General features: G+C 52.0%; 1 protein-coding gene across 2 annotated transcripts; it reads right to left on the bottom strand.

Annotated features, from left to right (window-relative positions):
• Positions 1-494: 494 nt before the first annotated feature.
• On the bottom strand, positions 495-17,689 carry Tnnt3 (troponin T3, fast skeletal type). Of its 2 annotated transcripts, none has more exons than XM_036190997.1 (18): positions 17,632-17,689; positions 14,853-14,887; positions 14,692-14,705; positions 13,755-13,772; positions 12,401-12,418; positions 12,189-12,203; positions 11,202-11,213; positions 10,984-10,998; positions 8,341-8,382; positions 7,740-7,758; positions 5,400-5,445; positions 4,701-4,817; positions 4,532-4,609; positions 4,182-4,295; positions 3,968-4,077; positions 3,732-3,822; positions 2,690-2,730; positions 495-728 (listed from the first exon to the last, which is right to left on the bottom strand). In XM_036190997.1, exons 2-18 carry the CDS (start codon positions 14,867-14,869, stop codon positions 674-676), a joined length of 822 nt encoding a protein of 273 aa, XP_036046890.1. In that variant the 5' UTR covers positions 14,870-14,887; positions 17,632-17,689; the 3' UTR covers positions 495-673. The 2 variants fall into 2 exon arrangements, with proteins under 2 accessions (XP_036046890.1, XP_036046882.1); XM_036190989.1 differs by lacking the exon at positions 2,690-2,730 and adding an exon at positions 2,020-2,060.
• Positions 17,690-17,948: the final 259 nt, after the last annotated feature.

The following is a 17,948-nucleotide window of genomic DNA, read 5'->3' as shown; positions in this document are numbered from 1 at the left end:
GCACAGTTGTGTTCTGTGTTCCCTGTAATATAGGAGAACGCTGTTTGCCGAGCTTGCTCCCTCGTGGGAAACGTGCTTTCCTGCATTCCTCTCCCCCCTTGATGTGCTAGCTGGAGCTCCCCCTCGCCTCCCCCCGCCTCAGGGTGTCTGCAACGTCTCCAGGCAGCCAGCCTTCCTCCCTAACCCTCCCAAGGCTGAGCTGTTTCTTCTTTAAACAGTGCTTTGGGCTGCCGAGGCAGCCTTCTAACATGGAGGGCCCTGGTGCAGGGAAGAGAAGGGGTGCCCTCAAAATAAAAAGCCTCTGATAAGAACAGCTACAGGGCCAGTTCTGGGGGTACATTCAGGCCCAGCAGTTGAGCCACAGTTGCTAACAGCAGTAAAATACCCTGAATCTTCCAGGGCTGTCCTGAGGTGTGCTCCCATGGTGCTTTCTGTGTGACAGCATCACCTCTCGACCTCCCTCTGGCCCCTTATGCATGACAGCACATACACAGTAGAGGGGAGTCGGAGAACTTTATTCCCAGACCCCAGAAGGTGAGGGCATTGAGGCAGGATGGGCCCTGAGCTCCAGAAAAAGCCTGGGTGTGAGGGTTGGAGGGTGCAGAGCTGGAATAACCGGCCCTGGCGGGAGTCAGGGGGGACGGTCTCTGCTGCAGCGCATCGCTTGGCTCCTTTACTTCCAGCGCCCACCAACTTTACCCTTGGCTGTGGCACCAGCCTTCTTGCTGCTGCAAATGGGAAGCAAGTTGTGCTTAAGGTTCAGAAGTGTCCAGCCAGCTAGTGGAGACTTTCAGCTCCGTTCTCCCCAAGCTGTTGCCCCCCACTTCCAGTGCACACACCTCGTTCCAGCCTGAGCAGTAGGAGCTGACTCACCTGCAGTGGGCCTGACAGGGCCTGGGCACTAGTGTGGTTAGGACAGGGTTAGCTGGTTACCTGGGCTCGCCTTCTGTTCTCCTGCTTTGGCCAGGGGGAATACTGCAAACAGGCCCCTGCCACCCTAGCTTTAAATACTATTGTTTTTGAAGTCTGTGCCTTTCTGATGGCAGCTAAGGGTACATGTCCTCAGGACTTGAGACCTTATTATCTGAGGCCCTCTATACCCCACCAAGCTGGAAGCAGGATGAGTGCTGTGTGAGGGTCCAGGCTCGGACGAGGATAAAAGTACATGAGCTCTGAAGCCAGCCTAGTGGGACCTTGGGGTGGTGACGTTGTGCCCTCACAGACCCTTCCTGAGAATCCTAACATATGCACTCACCCACGTTCACATGGACCTGGCATCTCATCAAATTAGCCTGTCATGAACCCCCCCCCGCCCAACCCACCCAATAGAGATGCAAGCCAATAGCTCCTTCACTAGAGGAACACCCATCTCCCCTGAGCATCATGAAAGTGTGAAAGGAGGGAGAAAAGTCCCAAGACACAGGAAATCTAAGCAGTTCCACTTGATTCTGTCCTTGGAGTGTGACAACCCCATATCCAGGCTCAATATCAGACTCCCAGCATTATATCAAACTCAGAACCTGGTGAGGGGTCACTGTAGCAACAGGTCCCTCCAGCTAAAGCACTGGAATCAAAGGAAGGGCCTTGTGCATGCTGGGCAAGCACTCTACCAACTGAGCTATATTCTTAGTCCTCATTCCTTTCTTTTGTTAACTGAGATAGGGTTTCATGTAACCTAGCTGGCCTTGAACTCCTGCTCCTGCTCCCAACTCTGGAGAAGTATTGGGATTGTAGATATTCATTACCACACTCTGACACAGGCTTCCCGCTGGCCAGCATATCATAGAGGGGGAAGGTATTACTAACAAACTCCATCTGGCACTTCCTGCATGCAGGAGAGGAAGGAGCCAGTGGGTCCTGGGACCCAGTTAGTCTTGTTATTGCTCTGTTAAGGGCCAGCCACCAAGAGCCCTTGTTCAGGGACCAGTTAAAAATGTCTAGGCCCTGGGTAGGGTTGCAGGTAGCTGGCTCTGGGGACTCTGGGCCCAGCACAGAGCGAGAATGGACTGGGCTACTTACTGCTTCTGGGCTTGGTCAATGCGGCTCCTGAGGGTGGTGATCTGTAACAACACAGGTAACTTACTGTGACAGAGACCTGGGAAGCCCAGCTGGGCACTGGCCAGGGGACACAAGTCTTTACCACAGGGCTGGCCAACTGTGGTATCTCCACTGTATCTTCATTGCAGCGACACAGACTCCTGTCCAATTTCCTTACTGTCTCCGGGCTCCTTTGTGAGAGGCCACTGTTGCTTAATCCTCCGGCTGCGTCTTGACTTGCTCTCTAGCTACCACACACAGAAGCTCCCAACTGGCCACTTACCTTGTGGCTGTGGCAGGATGCAGGCAGGGTCAGGAACAGGGTGGAGGTGAGGCCTCCAGACCTCCCAAAGTTCCACCTCTGACTCCTGATCCCAACCTTCCTGCTCCTTGGCCCATAGTGTCTGCTCCTGATTTGGTGGCCTAGAGGCCCTGGCCCCAAGTGGAGCTCTAGGAAGGCAAGAACCTTGCTTTCTCATCTGCCAACAAGGGCATCAGGCCGGCCTCATAGCCACCAACTGAGGTCAGGAGGGAGGAGTTATGGCATAAGGAAAAGGCCCTATACCACCAGTGTCCTCAACAATGCAGATCTTTGCCATGCGAGAGGCTGCCTGAGCATTGCACACCCACAAGCCTGGCTCTGCCTACTCACAACTTGGCCAGCATCTCCACTCTGGCCCGGACAGTCATGATCTAGAAAAATCGAGATGGTTACCAGGTTGGGTGGGCAGCTGAGGCTTCAAGGCCCTGATAAGTATGGGGCAAGTCTCCTAATGATCAGCCAGGCTCTGTGAACCCCAAAGACCAGACATGGGCAGAGTGTATCTGGAGGCTATGGATTCCTGACTCAGCTATCGTTGCTAGGAGTGGCCTGGCCTTTGCTTGGTGGTATCTCCAGGCTAGCTACTGGAATAGCCTTGAGGCTGAGGGATGAGTCTCTAGAGATGGCAAACAATGGAGGTATGGAACCAAAGCTCTCCAAAGTTGAGCAACTAAGACCCATCTCATTTACCCAGAGGTTGCAAGAAGGAGCCAGAACTTGTAGGTTGTCTATCTTGATGGTTGTGGGAGATGCCCCTCCATGAGTTCCTACCTCTCCCTTCACCTGGCACTTGAGGGTCATGAGGGGGAGACAGTACAGTTTTGCTAGTGAACTCAAGGTGTTTGCATTTGCAGTAAGCACAGCAGATACCAGGACAGGTGCCTTTCCTTGTATCCATGGTGGGTAGGAAGAAGGTTCGCTTCTAACTCATCTCCCAAGGCCCTGCCCTATCTCTATAGCCCTTTACCTTAGTTTGCCCTCATACCTATGAAGATTGTAACTCCATTCCAGATTCCCTGCTCCCCAGAGGAGACACAGTACTAAACTCCTTTTCCAGTTTCAGGTGAAGGTGTGAGTCACCCTACCAGCCTGCTTGCCTGCTCTGAAGAGGCAGATGTCATGGAGACCTCAACAGTTTGAGAACCCATAACAATTCCAGCTACAGCATTGGCCAATTCAGATGCAGGTCAGGTTGATAGCTCAGGCACTTCCCCTGAAGGACAGTCTCCAGAAGTGGCCCCCAGCTGGGCTCAGTGGAGCCAGGTCTCAAGGTGAAGGCAAGACTAGAGTATGAATGGGCTGTGGGGAGACAGTTGACCCCCCTGGAGACTGAGACCCTGCAGGCTCAAGAACCAGAGATGGCTAGACTCACATCATATTTCTGGCGTTTCAGCTTCTCCCCAAATTCAAATTTGTCAGTCTCCAGTTGGTACAGGGTATCCCAGAGTTCCTTGGCCTTGTCCCTGGAAGATGGAAAAGAGGATGTTTGACAGGATGAAGCCAGAGAGGCGGGGCCCAAGACCCTGCTTCCTCTTCCAACCACCACAGAGAGCTGTGGCTTGGTTCTTTGGGGGAAGGGCCGGGCACCATTTGGGAGGGCCAACCCACCTCAGCTTGTCATCACTAAGATGGTCGATGTTCAGAGGCTTGCGTCTCTCTGCAAGAATCTTCTTCTTCATCTCCCTGGCTGTCTGCTTCTTGCCTCTCTTCTGGTCAGCCTGCAGAGGGGAGAGGTGATAAGGGGCCCAGTCTCAGGAGGCACATGGCACAAACACCAGCCCCACTTGAAGACTACCTTCAGGGCTCTGAGCGTATTCCTCACCTTGGCTAGGTAGCTGCTGTAGTTGGCACCCATGGAGGACAGGGCCTTTTTCTTCTTCATGTCGTCCTCAGCTCTCCTCTTGGCATCTTCTTCCTCTCTTCTGGCCTTCTCCTCCTGTGGAGACCCCACCCCTAAGATCCTCAGGGGCTGCCCTTAGAGCAGGCTTCAAAGACTAGCTCTGGACTTAGAAACTTCTAGACGGAGGTTGTTCTTGGGGGGTGGGGGGTGGGGTGGGGGCAGTTATGTAGAGCATGAGGCATTAACCCAGTGGCTCTGGTGAAAGGAAGACCCATGATCCTGTGCTTCTCTGGCGACACAGGCTGGAGGCAGCAGCATGGCATAGTCCTTACCGCAAGTCTGTTCTGGCGTTCCCGCTCCTTCTCAGCACGGATTCTTTGCTGCTCAGCTCTTTCTGCACGGCGCTTCTCCTGCAGCCAAGAGAGAAAAATGGTCAAACTTGCCTTGTCATGCTCAGTCCCTGCAGGAGCACCTAGCACCTCCCAGGGCAGCAGTACTCACAATTCTCTCCTTGAGTGCAATTAGTTCCTCCTCTTCCTTCTTTCTAGCTTCAAAGTGGCTGTCGATGAGAGCCTGGAGCTCCATGAGGTCTTTGTTCTGACGCTTTTTCTGAATATCCTGGGGACGAGAGAAAAGTTTCTACCCCTCTTGGCCAGCCTGAGACCCACCTGCAGCAAGGGGCACCTTCTACCAGGTCCCTACAGCTGCTGCCTTCCTGAGGCCCAGAGTGACCTAGGCTGGACATCCCATGATCAAGATAATGCCCTTCCTGTGGAGGAATCCAGGCCCTGACTAATCATGAAGCCAGCACTATCCTTGAGGTGACCAGTCTCAGACTTGGCTCTGTCATCCTCAGAGATGTCCTCTTGGGTCAAACAGAGAGGAGGCCATGAGATTGACTTGCTGCATACATGAATGGGTGTTTGAACAGATCAACAGACAGATAAATGGGTGGATAAAATGATAGACAGTTGAGTGAAAGGATAGGTGGATTTGTGGATGGATGGGTGGGTACAAGGATGGGTGGAGGAGAAGGGAAGGGGATCTCCATTTCCTTGGGTCTGTGAGTGAATTATAGGAGTGTGGCCTAGAGATGGACTACCTTGCTTCTGGCTTTTTGGGAAGATATGACCTGAAGCCTAGCCTAGAGTTCAAAGGTTGGAGCTTGGAATGAGGGTAATCTGGTCCCCATAAACTTACATCGAAGTCTACTTTCTCCCCTTCTGGGATCTTAGGAGCAGTGAGTCTGGAAAAGAGACACAAAGGTTGTTTCATAAGCAGGGACAACTGGAACCTTCCCACAGTGGAGGCCAGCCAGCCTCGAATCTAGGCTGGCCTCCTCCTTTTTCTTGCACCCTGGCACCCAACAGAGCATGCCTTCACTAAAGCAGTTTGCCTGGCTCTTTGTTTTTGGGTTTCTAACCCGTGTCCCAGGAATAGTTTGTTCCTTCCTAGAAGGTGTCACCTCTGTTTTGCCCACTGCTTCATGCCACCTTTCTCAGACACATAAACAAATGCAATCAAGCCCTAGCAGAGGGCAGGGTGGCCACCATGAGCCCTCCAGGGGCAGTGACTGGCATCAGCTTCTGGGATGAAACCTGTCCTGTAGCTCTGGACATTCTTTTAGTCTTTCTTTCTGGGCGCCCAAGTGAAGGAGAGCCTGTAAGGGGAAAAGGAGCCCCCAGCCCGCTGGCTGTGCGACCCCCTCCTCCTGCCAACACATTCCAGATGGAGCAGGGAGCCCAGACAACCGCGGCTTTGAGAAGCAGGCCACAGAGGAAAGGGGAGCTGAACAGCGATCAAAACCTGGAGAGGGAAGGGATTTTTCTAAGCTCTGAAGCCCCAAGTTCCCTCCAAGGGAAAGCTGTACAGATGATGCTGTGCAAATGAAAAACTTATGTATGTGGAGGGGGGGAAAAAAAGCAAAAATCGAAATGCAGAGGGGGGAAAAACCAGACTGAAAAAAAAAAAAAAAGAAACTTTTCAGCAAATAGAGAGAAGATTTATATCCCTGAGTAAACGGACGATTAAGCAAACACGGAGACGTGTCGGCCATGAGATAAACGAGCAAGGGGCACAAGCCACTGACTTGCAAAGAAAGACGAGCAGTTAGCAAACATGGGCAGTTCGTGGTGGTGCCATCAGAGGAATGCTAAGGCAACCATGAGATGTGGTTGGCTGTTCATCAACGGGTGAGGGGCAGATGCCCGTTCCTGCCTTTGGGTGTGGAGGGTGTGGGACACGAGACTGCTCACAGCCCACGTAGGAGACCGCCTTGGCTGAGCCCTGGTGGAAAGCAGCTTGGCAGTGAATGTCAAAGCCTTCAGAGCATTGGTCCTCTTTGACCCAGTAATTCCAGTTCTGGGAATGTGGCCTAGGCAAACAGCCCTCAAGATGGAAAATGCGTTCCGACCAGCATTATTTATGATTGTAAAATATTGGGGGAAGCCTGTGATCGGGGAATGGTTAGGAAAATTATGGTTTGTCCAATTGATGGAATATTATGTGGCCATTCAAAATATTTAAGAAGACTATGTAAAAACATGGAAAAATACTTATGAATAGTGCTAAATTATTTTAAAAGCAGAATTCAAGGCTGTATAGACAGTCCCGTGCTTGAAAAAACATAGTCAAGATCTTTATTTTCCAAGAACTTTGTGTAGAAAAAGAGCAGGAAGAAATAAAGACCTTTTCCCCCCTCTCTGCTTGCCACAGTCTGACTGGTGGGTGGGTGGGAGAATTATGGATGGATATTTTTCCCTCTTCATTTGACTTTTATGTATTTTCCAAATTTTCTTAATGAGGTGTTTTATTTTCATATTGAGAACATAAATAATTTTCCTAAGATGAGAAACTATCTCACAGTCCTGCATCTCTTTATGTGAACTTGATTTAAAACAGCATTCAAGGGAGGGCTATGGGCCAGCTGCTCTCTTCACCTAGCTCTCCTCTTCTCTCAGGGATGGGGCAGGGAATGAGGGGCAAGTGTCAAAAGCTCAACCAGGCTCAGAGTGTGGAACAGGCAGAAAGGCTTAAAGGGACAAAAGGGGGTTGTATATGGACCGCTGTGGACTTCCAAGTGCAAGCTTCTGGATTTAACTGCCCCCTGGTGCACTCACAAGTGAGTAAGTAAGGCCGGGGCAGAACCTCTGCGGAGTGGCCCACAGGGGCCTCAGCCCCTTTTTGGATCAGGTCAACCTAGAGTGGCTTCTTATCTCAAGCAGGAGATTCTCGTCCCTCAAGCCCATTAAAAAAAAAAAAAAAAATCTGGAGACCTGGACAGTCTCCTAGCATAGCCAGGCATGGCAAACATGTGACACCTTCAGTCCCACTTCTGAGCCTTAGTCCATTGCCGGTGACCTTCTTGACTGTGCTGGCTGATGGGAAGAACCACAACCTACTGTCATTCATTCATTCCTACTGGCAATTCTTGTCCTTGTCATTTTCTGCCTTTTGGGCTTTTCTTTTAAAACAGTTCTGTGTCTCTTACCCTGCCCAGTTCTGGCACCCCCCATAGCACTGCCTGGATCCCACACTTACTTGGGTCTTGGTTTCTCCTCTAGTCATGCCAGCCAGCAGGGGGAGAGGAAGAAAAAGAGATCAAATGAGATAAGATGGTCTCTCCTGCCACAGGAACCACCAGGCTGGGGACTTCTACTCAGCCCACCCAGACCCACTCCTCTATTCAGAAGCACAAAGTCTGTGAAATGCCCCAGGGGCTCTAAGAAGAACTTAGGGTGCGGGATGAAGGGAGAAACCATAGCAAGATATACGTGTCCCTGGAGGGCTGGGAGGGAGGGAAAGGTAGGAAGACAGAGGCCTAGAGGACAGATTTCTGCAAAGTCTGGGACACATGTTAGGTGCTGGCTTATCTCCACTGACCAACCACCTGTCTCTGAGAGGGCAGACGCTTGGCCCTAGCCCCCTAACTTCATGGCGGATGCGCATAAAGCCTCAGCATCTTGAGATCCCATGCCAGGGAGAAAAGGAAGACAGACCAACACATGGACAGATAGAGGGAAAGGGCTGGAGAGTCAGCGACATAGACATTGGGCCATTGGCTCCTCTTGCCTCACACAGGCAGAGCCTGAGACCTGTGCAGGTGGAGCAAGGGGCTGCAACAGCGGCTGGCAGGCCTTACCTTCCTCATCCTCCTCCTGTTCCTCCTCGACGACGACAGCATCTTCATGGTGTGGGCGCAAGCGCACATGCAAGAAAAAAGCCGCGCAGCTGCAGAAGTGCAGAGGCCACACAGCAGCGGTGGCCACATGAACAGCAGAGGCAGGCACGCACAGGGCCCCGTGCCTGAGGGTGGCAGGGCAGCTCCTATACCTTCCCAAAGATTTGGCCCTTGCTGTCCAGGCTGGCCTCTAACTCTCAATATAGCTAAGGGTGACTTTGGACTCTTTATCCTCCTGCCTCTACCTCCCAAGTGCTGTGATGACAGAAATGCTCTGCCATTTCTGGTTTATGCAGTACTGGCAAGTGAACCTCGGGCTTTATGCATGCTAGGCAAGAAGGCTTGGTTGTGAGTAGGGAGCATGGGGACCTGCCTTGCTCAAAATGCACATGGCAACTAAATCTAGATTTGGCACTGGGAAGATCCTGAGGCTACTCTATCTTCCAGCTGTCATGGAACCTTCTATTACTTTCCACTACCTAGTCTTTTCTTTGTTTGATTTTTTGTTTTGTTTTGTTTTTGTTTTTTCGAGACAGGGTTTCTCTGTCTGTGTAGCTTTTCGCCTTTCCTGGGACTCACTTAGTAGCCCAGGATGGCCTCGAATTCACAGAGATCCACCTAGCTCTGCCTCTTCACTACCTAGTCTTGTACTTGAGCACATACTGTGTTTTTTTTTGTTTTTGTTTTGTTTTTGTTTTTTTGTTTTTTGTTTTTTGAGACAGGGTTTCTCTGTGTAGCTTTGTGCCTTTCCTGGAACTCACTTGGTAGCCCAGGCTGGTCTCAAACTCACAGAGATCCACCTGGCTCTGCCTCCCAAGTGCTGGGATTAAAGGCGTACGCCACCACCGCCCAGCTCATACTGTGGTTTTTACAGTCACTTTATTTCAAACTTTTTGTAAAAGTCTGTGTTCATAGAGCCTGCTTGAAATCCAAAAATATTTTTGGCTCATCCATATCTGTGAGTTTTGACAGGTTCAGCCCTTAGGACAGGGGCCTCCTGATCCTGGGAACCTGCCCTCTGACCCCTGAGAGGCTTTTTCCCATGAGTCTTGGAGGGGCCTCTCTTTTTTCCCTTCTTTAGAACCTTGCCTAAGCTGGTTGCCATGAGGAAGGGCTGCTTTCTCTGAGTGTGACCCACTCTCGCAGAGGTTGGGACTGGTACTGACCACAGTCGGGGCCTGCAGCTGCTCAGCATTACCTTTCCTTGCACCATCCTTCAGCTCTGCTCTAGCTTTAGGTGGAAGCAAAGCCACTGACATGTGTGCACTCTGCCTGGAACACAGTCAGACCCGGTAGGGGCAGCATCTGTGACTCCTAGCCCCTTTGCACTTGGGCAGTAGCCAACAACCCCATCCAAAGTTTGGGTGGGGGGGTCTTGCCTGCAGGTTCTGACCAGTACCCTTCTGGAGCACCTATTTCTCACCCCTCCAAAAGATACTTGATGACTTAACAACCAAAGCATGTGCCATCACTGCCTGAATAGGCAGCTTAGATCTGCTGGTAAGCCTGATGCTACTCTTGCCTAAGATCTTAGGAGTGGCTGTCCAGGGAGCAGTGGGGTGCTGCAGAGCTATTCTTGCATGAGGTCCAGGGGAGTGGCCTGGGGAAGGAAGTTAAGGGTCTCACCCTCCCCTTACGAGATTCTGGGGATAGGGGAGGATGGGGTGCTCCCCGGAGTTGCATAAGAGGCAGCTGCATAGTGGTAAGGTAAGGTCTGTGCTCTGTCTCCCCATCCTCCTCTCTGTCCATTTGTCTGCCAGTCAATCTCAGTTATGGTCCCAGGGAGGCCTGGTGACCTAAGATGTGTGGCCTGAGAACATCCTGGGTCCTTCTAACACTATTCAGGTGCTTCCTCTCAGGCCCAGCCACCAGGAGCCTGCAAGCATGTAAATGGAGGGGCTGAAATGGGCTCCCCGAGTTCAGCCCCTTCTCCCTCCCCCAGTGTAACCAGCCTTGCTGCTAGGCTGACAGTTGCCCTCCCCCCCAACACAACCTATGTCATTTCTGCTTGATGGGTGTGTCTGGCTCAGGCCCAGGCGCTGGGTGGGATGCTGGGATCTGACTGATTGCCTGTTCACATGCATGGCCCCCGGCTGTTCCAGGTCTCTGACATCCCCACCTTGGGCCTCAGCCTGACTTTCCGCTTCACCCCACTTGCCCCTCCACCCTCCCTTCAGCCTCACCCCTCCTTACTTTCCTCCCTTTGGCTTGATATCTGGGGTAGGTTGGAGGCTACCTATCCAGCCTCTGGGCTTTGTTCTGCCTATCCTGATGAGGCCCCAGAGGGGATCTCTAGCACCGTTTTCTTAAGGCTTGCTCTGTAGTCCCAGGATAGCCCATATGTTCCATTCAGTCTTCCAGATGGAGGTCCAAGATGAGCCTTTTGGCTCCTTGTCCTTAAACACTGACTAGGGACTGTCACTGTCAGCCACCTAGGCCAGCAGACCGGGCTAGCATCACTATTCTGTACTGTCCTCGGTCCAGAGGCCAGCAGGGCTTAGTTGGCAGTGGGTACATTGGAAAGGGGGTAGAAGGCAGACAGTCAGAGATGGGAGAGGAAGGAAGGGAAGGCTCGTTGTGGCTGTGAGGTGGACCTGGACCTACCTTCTTGGACTTCCTCTGTGGAACAGCACCAGGGGAGAAGAGAGGGAGGGAGGAGAGAGAATGAGTGAATGGAGGGCAGTGTGGGAGGAGGTGGTAGGGAGGGACAGGGGAGAGATGGGGTGAGTTACACGGCACCCTCTTGTTCCTTCTAGGCTAGCTCCTGCACACGTATCCACATGGCCACATATATCATGGGGCATTGAAGTCATGTCACATACCTGGTTCGGGGGCTAAGGAGGGCCATGGAACAAGAGGCAAAACCGCGGGTCAGAGGTCAGAGGTCAGAGAAGGGATCCAGGTTAAAAGGAAACAGCCGGTCACCGAGGGGTGGGATACGTGCAGGAAGCGAGCAAGATACTGTCAGAGTTAGCTGCAGCCCTGCCACCCTTGAGCCCACAACCCAGATTCTGGGGCCCCCGCTCAGAACTGGGGAAGAGGAGGGGCCCCCAACATGTTCTTCCTCACAAGTGGGGAAACTGAGATAAGAGTTGGGAGTCTGGCTCTGTTTTGTTGCAGTGTCTCAGTTGGCGCCTTCCTCATCCACCCACCCCTGTCCACCCTCAACCAGGACCAGCCTAGAGCTGCAGTCCACTTGGAGGCTCTGGTACCCAAGGGGAACAGAACGGAGGCCTGCTCCAAATACCTCTTTTCTTGCCATCCCAGAGCTAGGTGCAAAAGACTTTTCCTTGGGTCTCTGCCTGGTAGCCCCTAAAGAGGGTTGGGGTGGGGCCTGTGATTGGGTTGATGGGGGATACAGGCTAGGGAGATTGACTTGGGAGGAGGCCTGTCTTCCCATCGGGTCCTGAAACAGGGCCTCTGGCTACTCCCTAGTGACCTGAGCTCTTCTGACATATGAGCTAATGGATCTAGCGAAGTTCTCAGTCACCACCATGGGCTTTCACTGGCTTCTCTGGGGAAGGGGGACTCAACCTACACCTAGCTCAACCACTTTGGTTCTAGGCTGCTTTCTCTAGTGTTGGAAGCATCTGACAGAGGTTGGGGCAGCTATGTTGTTTTGGGGGATTTTTGGAGTCCTCATTCTCTTTGGTCAAGCGTTGGCCATGGTTAGTGGGTTATGTGGGGCCACATGGGGGGCTCCTTGGTTGGCTGGCGCCTCCTTGCTTCCCTGCCCTCTTCCCCACACCACATGGCTCCAGCCAGACCCTGGGCTCCACATGGGGACCAGAAGTCCTGTATCCTCATACCTTCCTCCTGGACTTCTGCGGCCGAGGAATGAATGCCAGGGAGTGCAGGGTGGCAGGGAGGAGAGAGGATAGGATTAGAAAGGAGCACATAGCAGGCCCTTAGAAACAGGGGCTGATGTCACAGCTCTATAAGAGGGAAGGTTACATACACCAAGTTCATCATTAGGACACAGGACAAGGGCCAATGGGAGTCAATTCGTAAGCCAACTTACCTTCTTCCTGGGCCTCCTCTGAGGGTGAGCAAAGGTGGCAGAGAGATGGCATGTAGGAAAGAGAAAGAACAAGGACAGACATTAGGAACAGGGGCTTTCTTGTGCTCACTTGGGCTAAGCATGATGAGCAGGCCAGATTCCCATGCTTGGCCTACAGCAGCTCACCATAGTGAGCAGGGGCCCTTGAGCATCAGCCACTGTTGTCCTGGCCAGGGCACTGAGCTTGTACCTTCCTCTACACCCTACATCCCATGTCCAGGTGTTTGTGATTCTGCTCTACAGGATATGGAAGTGAGCACCAGGGACAAAGCCCAGGCATTTTGGGAGAAATTCCATGTGCTCAGACCATTTCTGACCCAGAAGAGCCCATCTAGCTATCAGGATTAAAGGTGGTGTCAAGGGGATTTGAGTAAATAAGACCCTTCTGGCCAACCCTAGGAAAGGGCAGCCCCTGGGGCCACATCCCACTCAGAAACCAGCCTTTTCATCTTCTGACAGCAAAAGGTTTGCTCAGGTTGTTAAGGTAGCAGATATTTCCCAAATATTTTGAAAACAAGCACCCAGCAGCCCTTGCGGGATGGCCTGTCTGGTGAGCTGCATGAAGCCTCCCTAAGCTGAGCAGGTGCCAGGAAAAGACAGCTTGTCAGGCCTGGGAACCGCTGTGCCGGGCTGCTCCCAGGTGCACTGGGACTCAGCGCTTTGCCCGCCCACACCTGCCCAGGCACGACAGAGCCAGGGAGGGGTCTCCAGCAGCCCAAAGGTACAGTGAAGAAGAGATGCTAAGAGAGACAGACAGAGACAAAGGGATAAGGACAGAAACAGAGAAGTAGAGAAAGATGAAGAGAGACAGACAAAGAGAGAGAGAGACAGAGACAAAGAGAGACAGAGATAGAGAGACAGGGACAGAGAAAGGCATGGATAGAGACAGAGACACAGAGACAGAGAAAGAGATAGAGAGACAGACAAGGAAACTAGAAGAGAAGCTCCAGTGACTCTGAGGGGTTACAGTGCATGGGCCAAGACCCTTGTTATTAATGAATGAGAGTTTTAATGGCCAGAACACATCCCACTTCACATACCATGGACACAGTGACCAAAGAACATGTGTGAGGGGTTAATGAGTGTCTATTAATCAGTTGAAGAGAGAGAGGATTAATAGTTTAATTAATGATCAAGCCATTGACCATTAATTGAATAATGACATTATTAATCATTAACAGAGCTAATGATGAGTGATGATGGTTAATGCTGCATTAATGATGAGGGAAGTAGACAGTTAATTGTCAGCTCAGGGAGGATCCCCAAAGGCCTTCCCAAGGATGGGCTTTGAGAGGCCTGTGGCTTCCTGAGTTACCTTCCTCTTCGTATTGTTCTGCATTAGAATAGAACAAAAGAAAGGAGCCCAGTTAGCACAGATGGGACTGTTGATGGTGAGGCCACTGAAGGACCAGCCTGTTCTGCCCCTAGATGGTTGGGTACTTCTACTGGCTAGGGATCAAGTCTGAGATCTTCAGCCCAAAGAGGCTGAGTGGTAGCTTAGGAAGATAGTCAGTCTAAAGTGCTTTGCCATATAAGCATGAGGACTTGAGTAGGATCCCTGGGTTCAAATAAAAAGCCAAGTATGGTTACACACCCTTGTAATCCCAGTGCTAAGGAGGCAGAGACAGGAGGATCCCCAAGGCTTGCTTGCCAGCCAGTCTAGGCTAATCATCAAGCTCCAGGTTCAGCTTCCTACCCCTCCCCCCCCCCCCACCGCCATCTCAAAAAACAAGGTGGACAGCTTCTGAGAAATGACATCCAAGGTTGACCTCTGGCCCGCACCTACAGACACATGTGTAGTCCACCTGTGTATACATACACACACACACACACACACACACACACACACACACACACAGGCTTTGTGGCCTTAGAGGGGAAAATGTCTCAGCCGCAAGGGTGACATAGGACATCATTAAATGTCATGTTCTGTATGGCCATGTGGGTAACCAAAGGTGACAAGGACAGAGGGGCTGCCTCTTGAGTCCTCAGGGTACCCCAGACATGAAAGTATACAGGTTGGCGTAGGTCAAGGTGTAAACACCACAGAAAAAGGTATATGCCAGAAGTTCAAGACAATTTGGGAGAGGGATATCTTTGAAGCCCAGTGACTGATCTAGCTGGTCTGGGACTCTTGGGCAAGGGTTCCCCACGAAATGAGTGCTGTCAATACTCAAAGCCCCTCCCCACCAAGGGTGGCTCTTCTGCCTAAAGATGGAAGTAAAGAGAGAGAAAATAGAGAAGACACTTACCCTCGACTTGTTCACTGTCACAGTGGTGGTGGTGGGGGCAGGGAGAGAGAGAGAGGAGAAAAGTAAGGTGAGCTTGAGCTGCTGACCTGGGACAGACATCTGTAGGTACCAGGGGTACCATCCCACCAGCAAGGAAGGCGACCACACAGCAGGGTACTCACGTTTCCTCGTCAGACATAGTGGCGGTGGGTTGTGTCTGGGGAGGGAATGACAGCAGGGGACAGTTAGGAATTGCCTTTGATTAGAAGCCTCACCAGGGGGCAGGCTCTCAGAGACTGGGGCCTAGAGGAGATGTATATAGATTGCAGTTGAGGGCCACGTCTTGGTCCCCCTGATTGGCCCTTTTCCCCATGACTCTGATCCCCCCTCTTCCTTCTCTGGCTCCAGCCTGGAGCTTTGGCTCCATAACTGACTGGCTGTTGGAAGGTTATTGTGTATATCCCACTCTGGACAGATGTCCCCTCTACAGTATTTTCTTGGAAAGCCATCCAAAATGCAGAGACTTTCTCAGGTCAGAGGTAAGAGCTACAGGACCCTCTGGATCTGGGGCACCCTCCTGGTCTGAACTGATGGCCTCTGGCTAGGGAATCACAAGATGGCTGAGTCCAGCTCCAAGGGTACAGGTGTTCTCAGTCTGCTGGCTCTTCTTCCTTGAATGAGCCCAAACCTCACGCTGTGCCTCATTTTTTTCTTGACAGTCCAAATTCCTTTTGGGATACCCCAGGTCCTCTTTTGTGTTCTCTGAAACCCTCTACGGTAACCCCTTCAAATCACAGAGCCCATAAGTGTTCAGTCTCTTTGTCTCCTTTCTCCTAAAATACATGGAGACTGAACTCGCCAGGGTGAGTCTGAGAAACTTCTCTGGGAAGCCTGAGTTTGATACACACATGCTGAACACACTGAGCACCTCTGATCTCCTAGCACTCCATCTGGGACTGGATATACATGCTCAAGTATGGCTACCAGGACAGAGAACTTCATGGTTCCTGTGAACTGGCCACTGTACATGCCTGCAGTGCCCGGGGCCTGGTAACCTTCAAAGAACTGTATCAGAATGTTGAGTCAAGGTCTGACAAACAAAGTTCATAACAACACAACACAGCTGACTTGAAGACAATAGCTCTGGTGTCCCCAGGGAGCAAATACAAGAAAATGGTTGTTCAGGGGCTAAAAATGCACCAGCAGCTTGGTGCTAAGGTGGGAGCTGTTTCTAAGCCCTGTTGATAACATTAGCTTTCCCAGAACTACTAAAACGTCCTGCAAAATTAACCCACAGATACCTGGGAGGCTAGGCCAAGCACCAGGTTCAGCCCTGCTCATCCCTGAGCCTCTATGTGAGAGTCCATCAACCATAAATAAGCTACTCAGCCAGAGTTGTCCAAACTTCTCACTCTGCTCTGAACCCCACCAGTCCTTCTAACTCCTCCTTTACTGCCCTCTGCACCCTGCCACCCAGGGACACTCTGTGGGGTGGGAAGGTCAGTAGGGTGGAGCAGTGGTGCTGTGACCATACCCTCCTTTGCCCACCTCTGGTTTCCATTGGACCCACACACCTGTCAGCAGCAGAGGGAGGGAGTAGTGGAGGGGGGTGCATTTATAAGGAGCCAGTGGCAGCTGAAGTGTCCAAAAATAGGCATCAAAATTAGCAAGACTCCTCTGTCCTGAAACCCAAGAAGGCAGGGGGTAGGGCTCTGAGAGCAAGCCAGCCATCTTGGCTCCTCTCCTGGCTCTTGCAGACATTCAGCAAGAGCTGCCTTGCATCCTTCCAAAGTGAGGTAGCAATGGTCCTCATTTCAGGTTGGGAGACTGAGGCTCCTGATCCTCTGTAGAGCTCCCTAAGGCCCACTTGAGCAGATCTGGGTCTCTCTACCCTTGTTTCAACATCCCTGTAAGTTGGGGAGGCAGAGGTGGGGTAGCCGGGATGGGACAGGGATGGCCAATCAACAACTGAGAGAGAAAGCAGTTGTCCTGTGGAGAGCTCTGGCCTTAAAAGGGGTTTATGAAAATAGCCTGTGTGGTCAGGTTCCTTGGGGGTACATGCCAACCCACTCCTTCAAAGGTGACTAAGCTAGGAAAGAGCAGGAGGCCCTGCCACTCACTTGCTATGGGACCCTGATCACTTCCGGTCTTGGGATCAGTACCCTCTGACCGACCTTGTCTGGTCCCATCTCCTCCAAAGATTCCCAAGGACTTCTAGAAAGCTCACACTCAGGAAGTTAGGGTTCTCAACTTGGAGATTTCAGAAAGGCTGGGGCCTGGAGGACTGGGGTCTCTTGGGACCACCTATTCTCCCAGCCATAAGCAAGATCAGATATGACCTTCCTGCTTAGGACCAGCTCCTCCCATTCCCTCTGTCCTGCTTCAGCTTGGTGCCTGTCTATCCTTGATCTGAACCTTAAGGATCTGCCTGCCCCAGGGACCCCCAGATACCTCTCCCTTTGAGCACATTCCAAGGGTGACCTGAGATAAGACCATATCTACAAAATGAGAAGAGTAGCTTAGCTCCCAGAGCCCTAGGCTCCAACGATGATTGAAATTCCATTCCTTTCCTAAGATCACTGTTACACAGCCCCAGAGGGGCTTCCACCCAGCTGCAGTACCCCAGGCAGTCCTAGAGCTCTGGTCAATGTCCCTGAGTGGATCCTTATCTCACCCTCTGCACTTCTCCCTAGATCCTACTTTACAGGAATAGGAAGGCTCCTTCTTCCTGAGGCCCCCAGATTCCCCCCTCCTCCTTCCTCCCTCCTGCCATACCCCCTTTTTTTATTTATCTGGTTTGGCACCAGTCCGTCTCTGCCATCCCAAGGCTCAGCCACCATACCTCTAGTCATCAATAACTAACACAACATGAGGCCCAGGACCTGTTTGAGTGTCCCTTAGATGTTGGGTACCCAAGCCCTAACACTCGCTCCTAGGCAGGCTGTTCACATCCATACCCACCTGCAATGGAGTCTGAGAAAGGCTGAGGGCTCCTTGTGGGCAGGACCAGCAGCAGGCACTGTCCGACAGCCTCACCCCTTCATGTTATAGTGACATCTGATCTTCCCTGGCAGCCCATTGGCCAGCAGATGGGTGGCTGGGGCATGGGGCATGGGGAGGGGGAGGGTGTGCCCAAGCAGGCCCCCTGACCAAGTATAGGAATGCCCCAGAGGGGGGAGGCCCAAGGAGGCCAGGATGGAGGAGACATGCCTAGAGGAGGAGGAGGCAAGGTCCCCAACTGTCCTAGAAAGGTGTCAGTTGCTATTTTTACCTACCCC

Source organism: Onychomys torridus, chromosome 1 (assembly GCF_903995425.1).
Source record: "Onychomys torridus chromosome 1, mOncTor1.1, whole genome shotgun sequence".
Lineage (NCBI taxonomy): Eukaryota > Metazoa > Chordata > Mammalia > Rodentia > Cricetidae > Onychomys > Onychomys torridus.
This window is presented reverse-complemented; position numbering and strand designations above follow the sequence as displayed.

Coding starts and splice junctions, on each gene's coding strand:
- Tnnt3 (XM_036190997.1), bottom strand. Junction 4,078..4,181: donor ACAGCAGCTACCTAGCCAAG/GTGAGGAATACG, acceptor TCCCCTCTGCAG/GCTGACCAGAAGAGAGGCAA. Junction 729..2,689: donor GTGGAGATGCTGGCCAAGTT/GTGAGTAGGCAG, acceptor TCCCATTTGCAG/CAGCAAGAAGGCTGGTGCCA.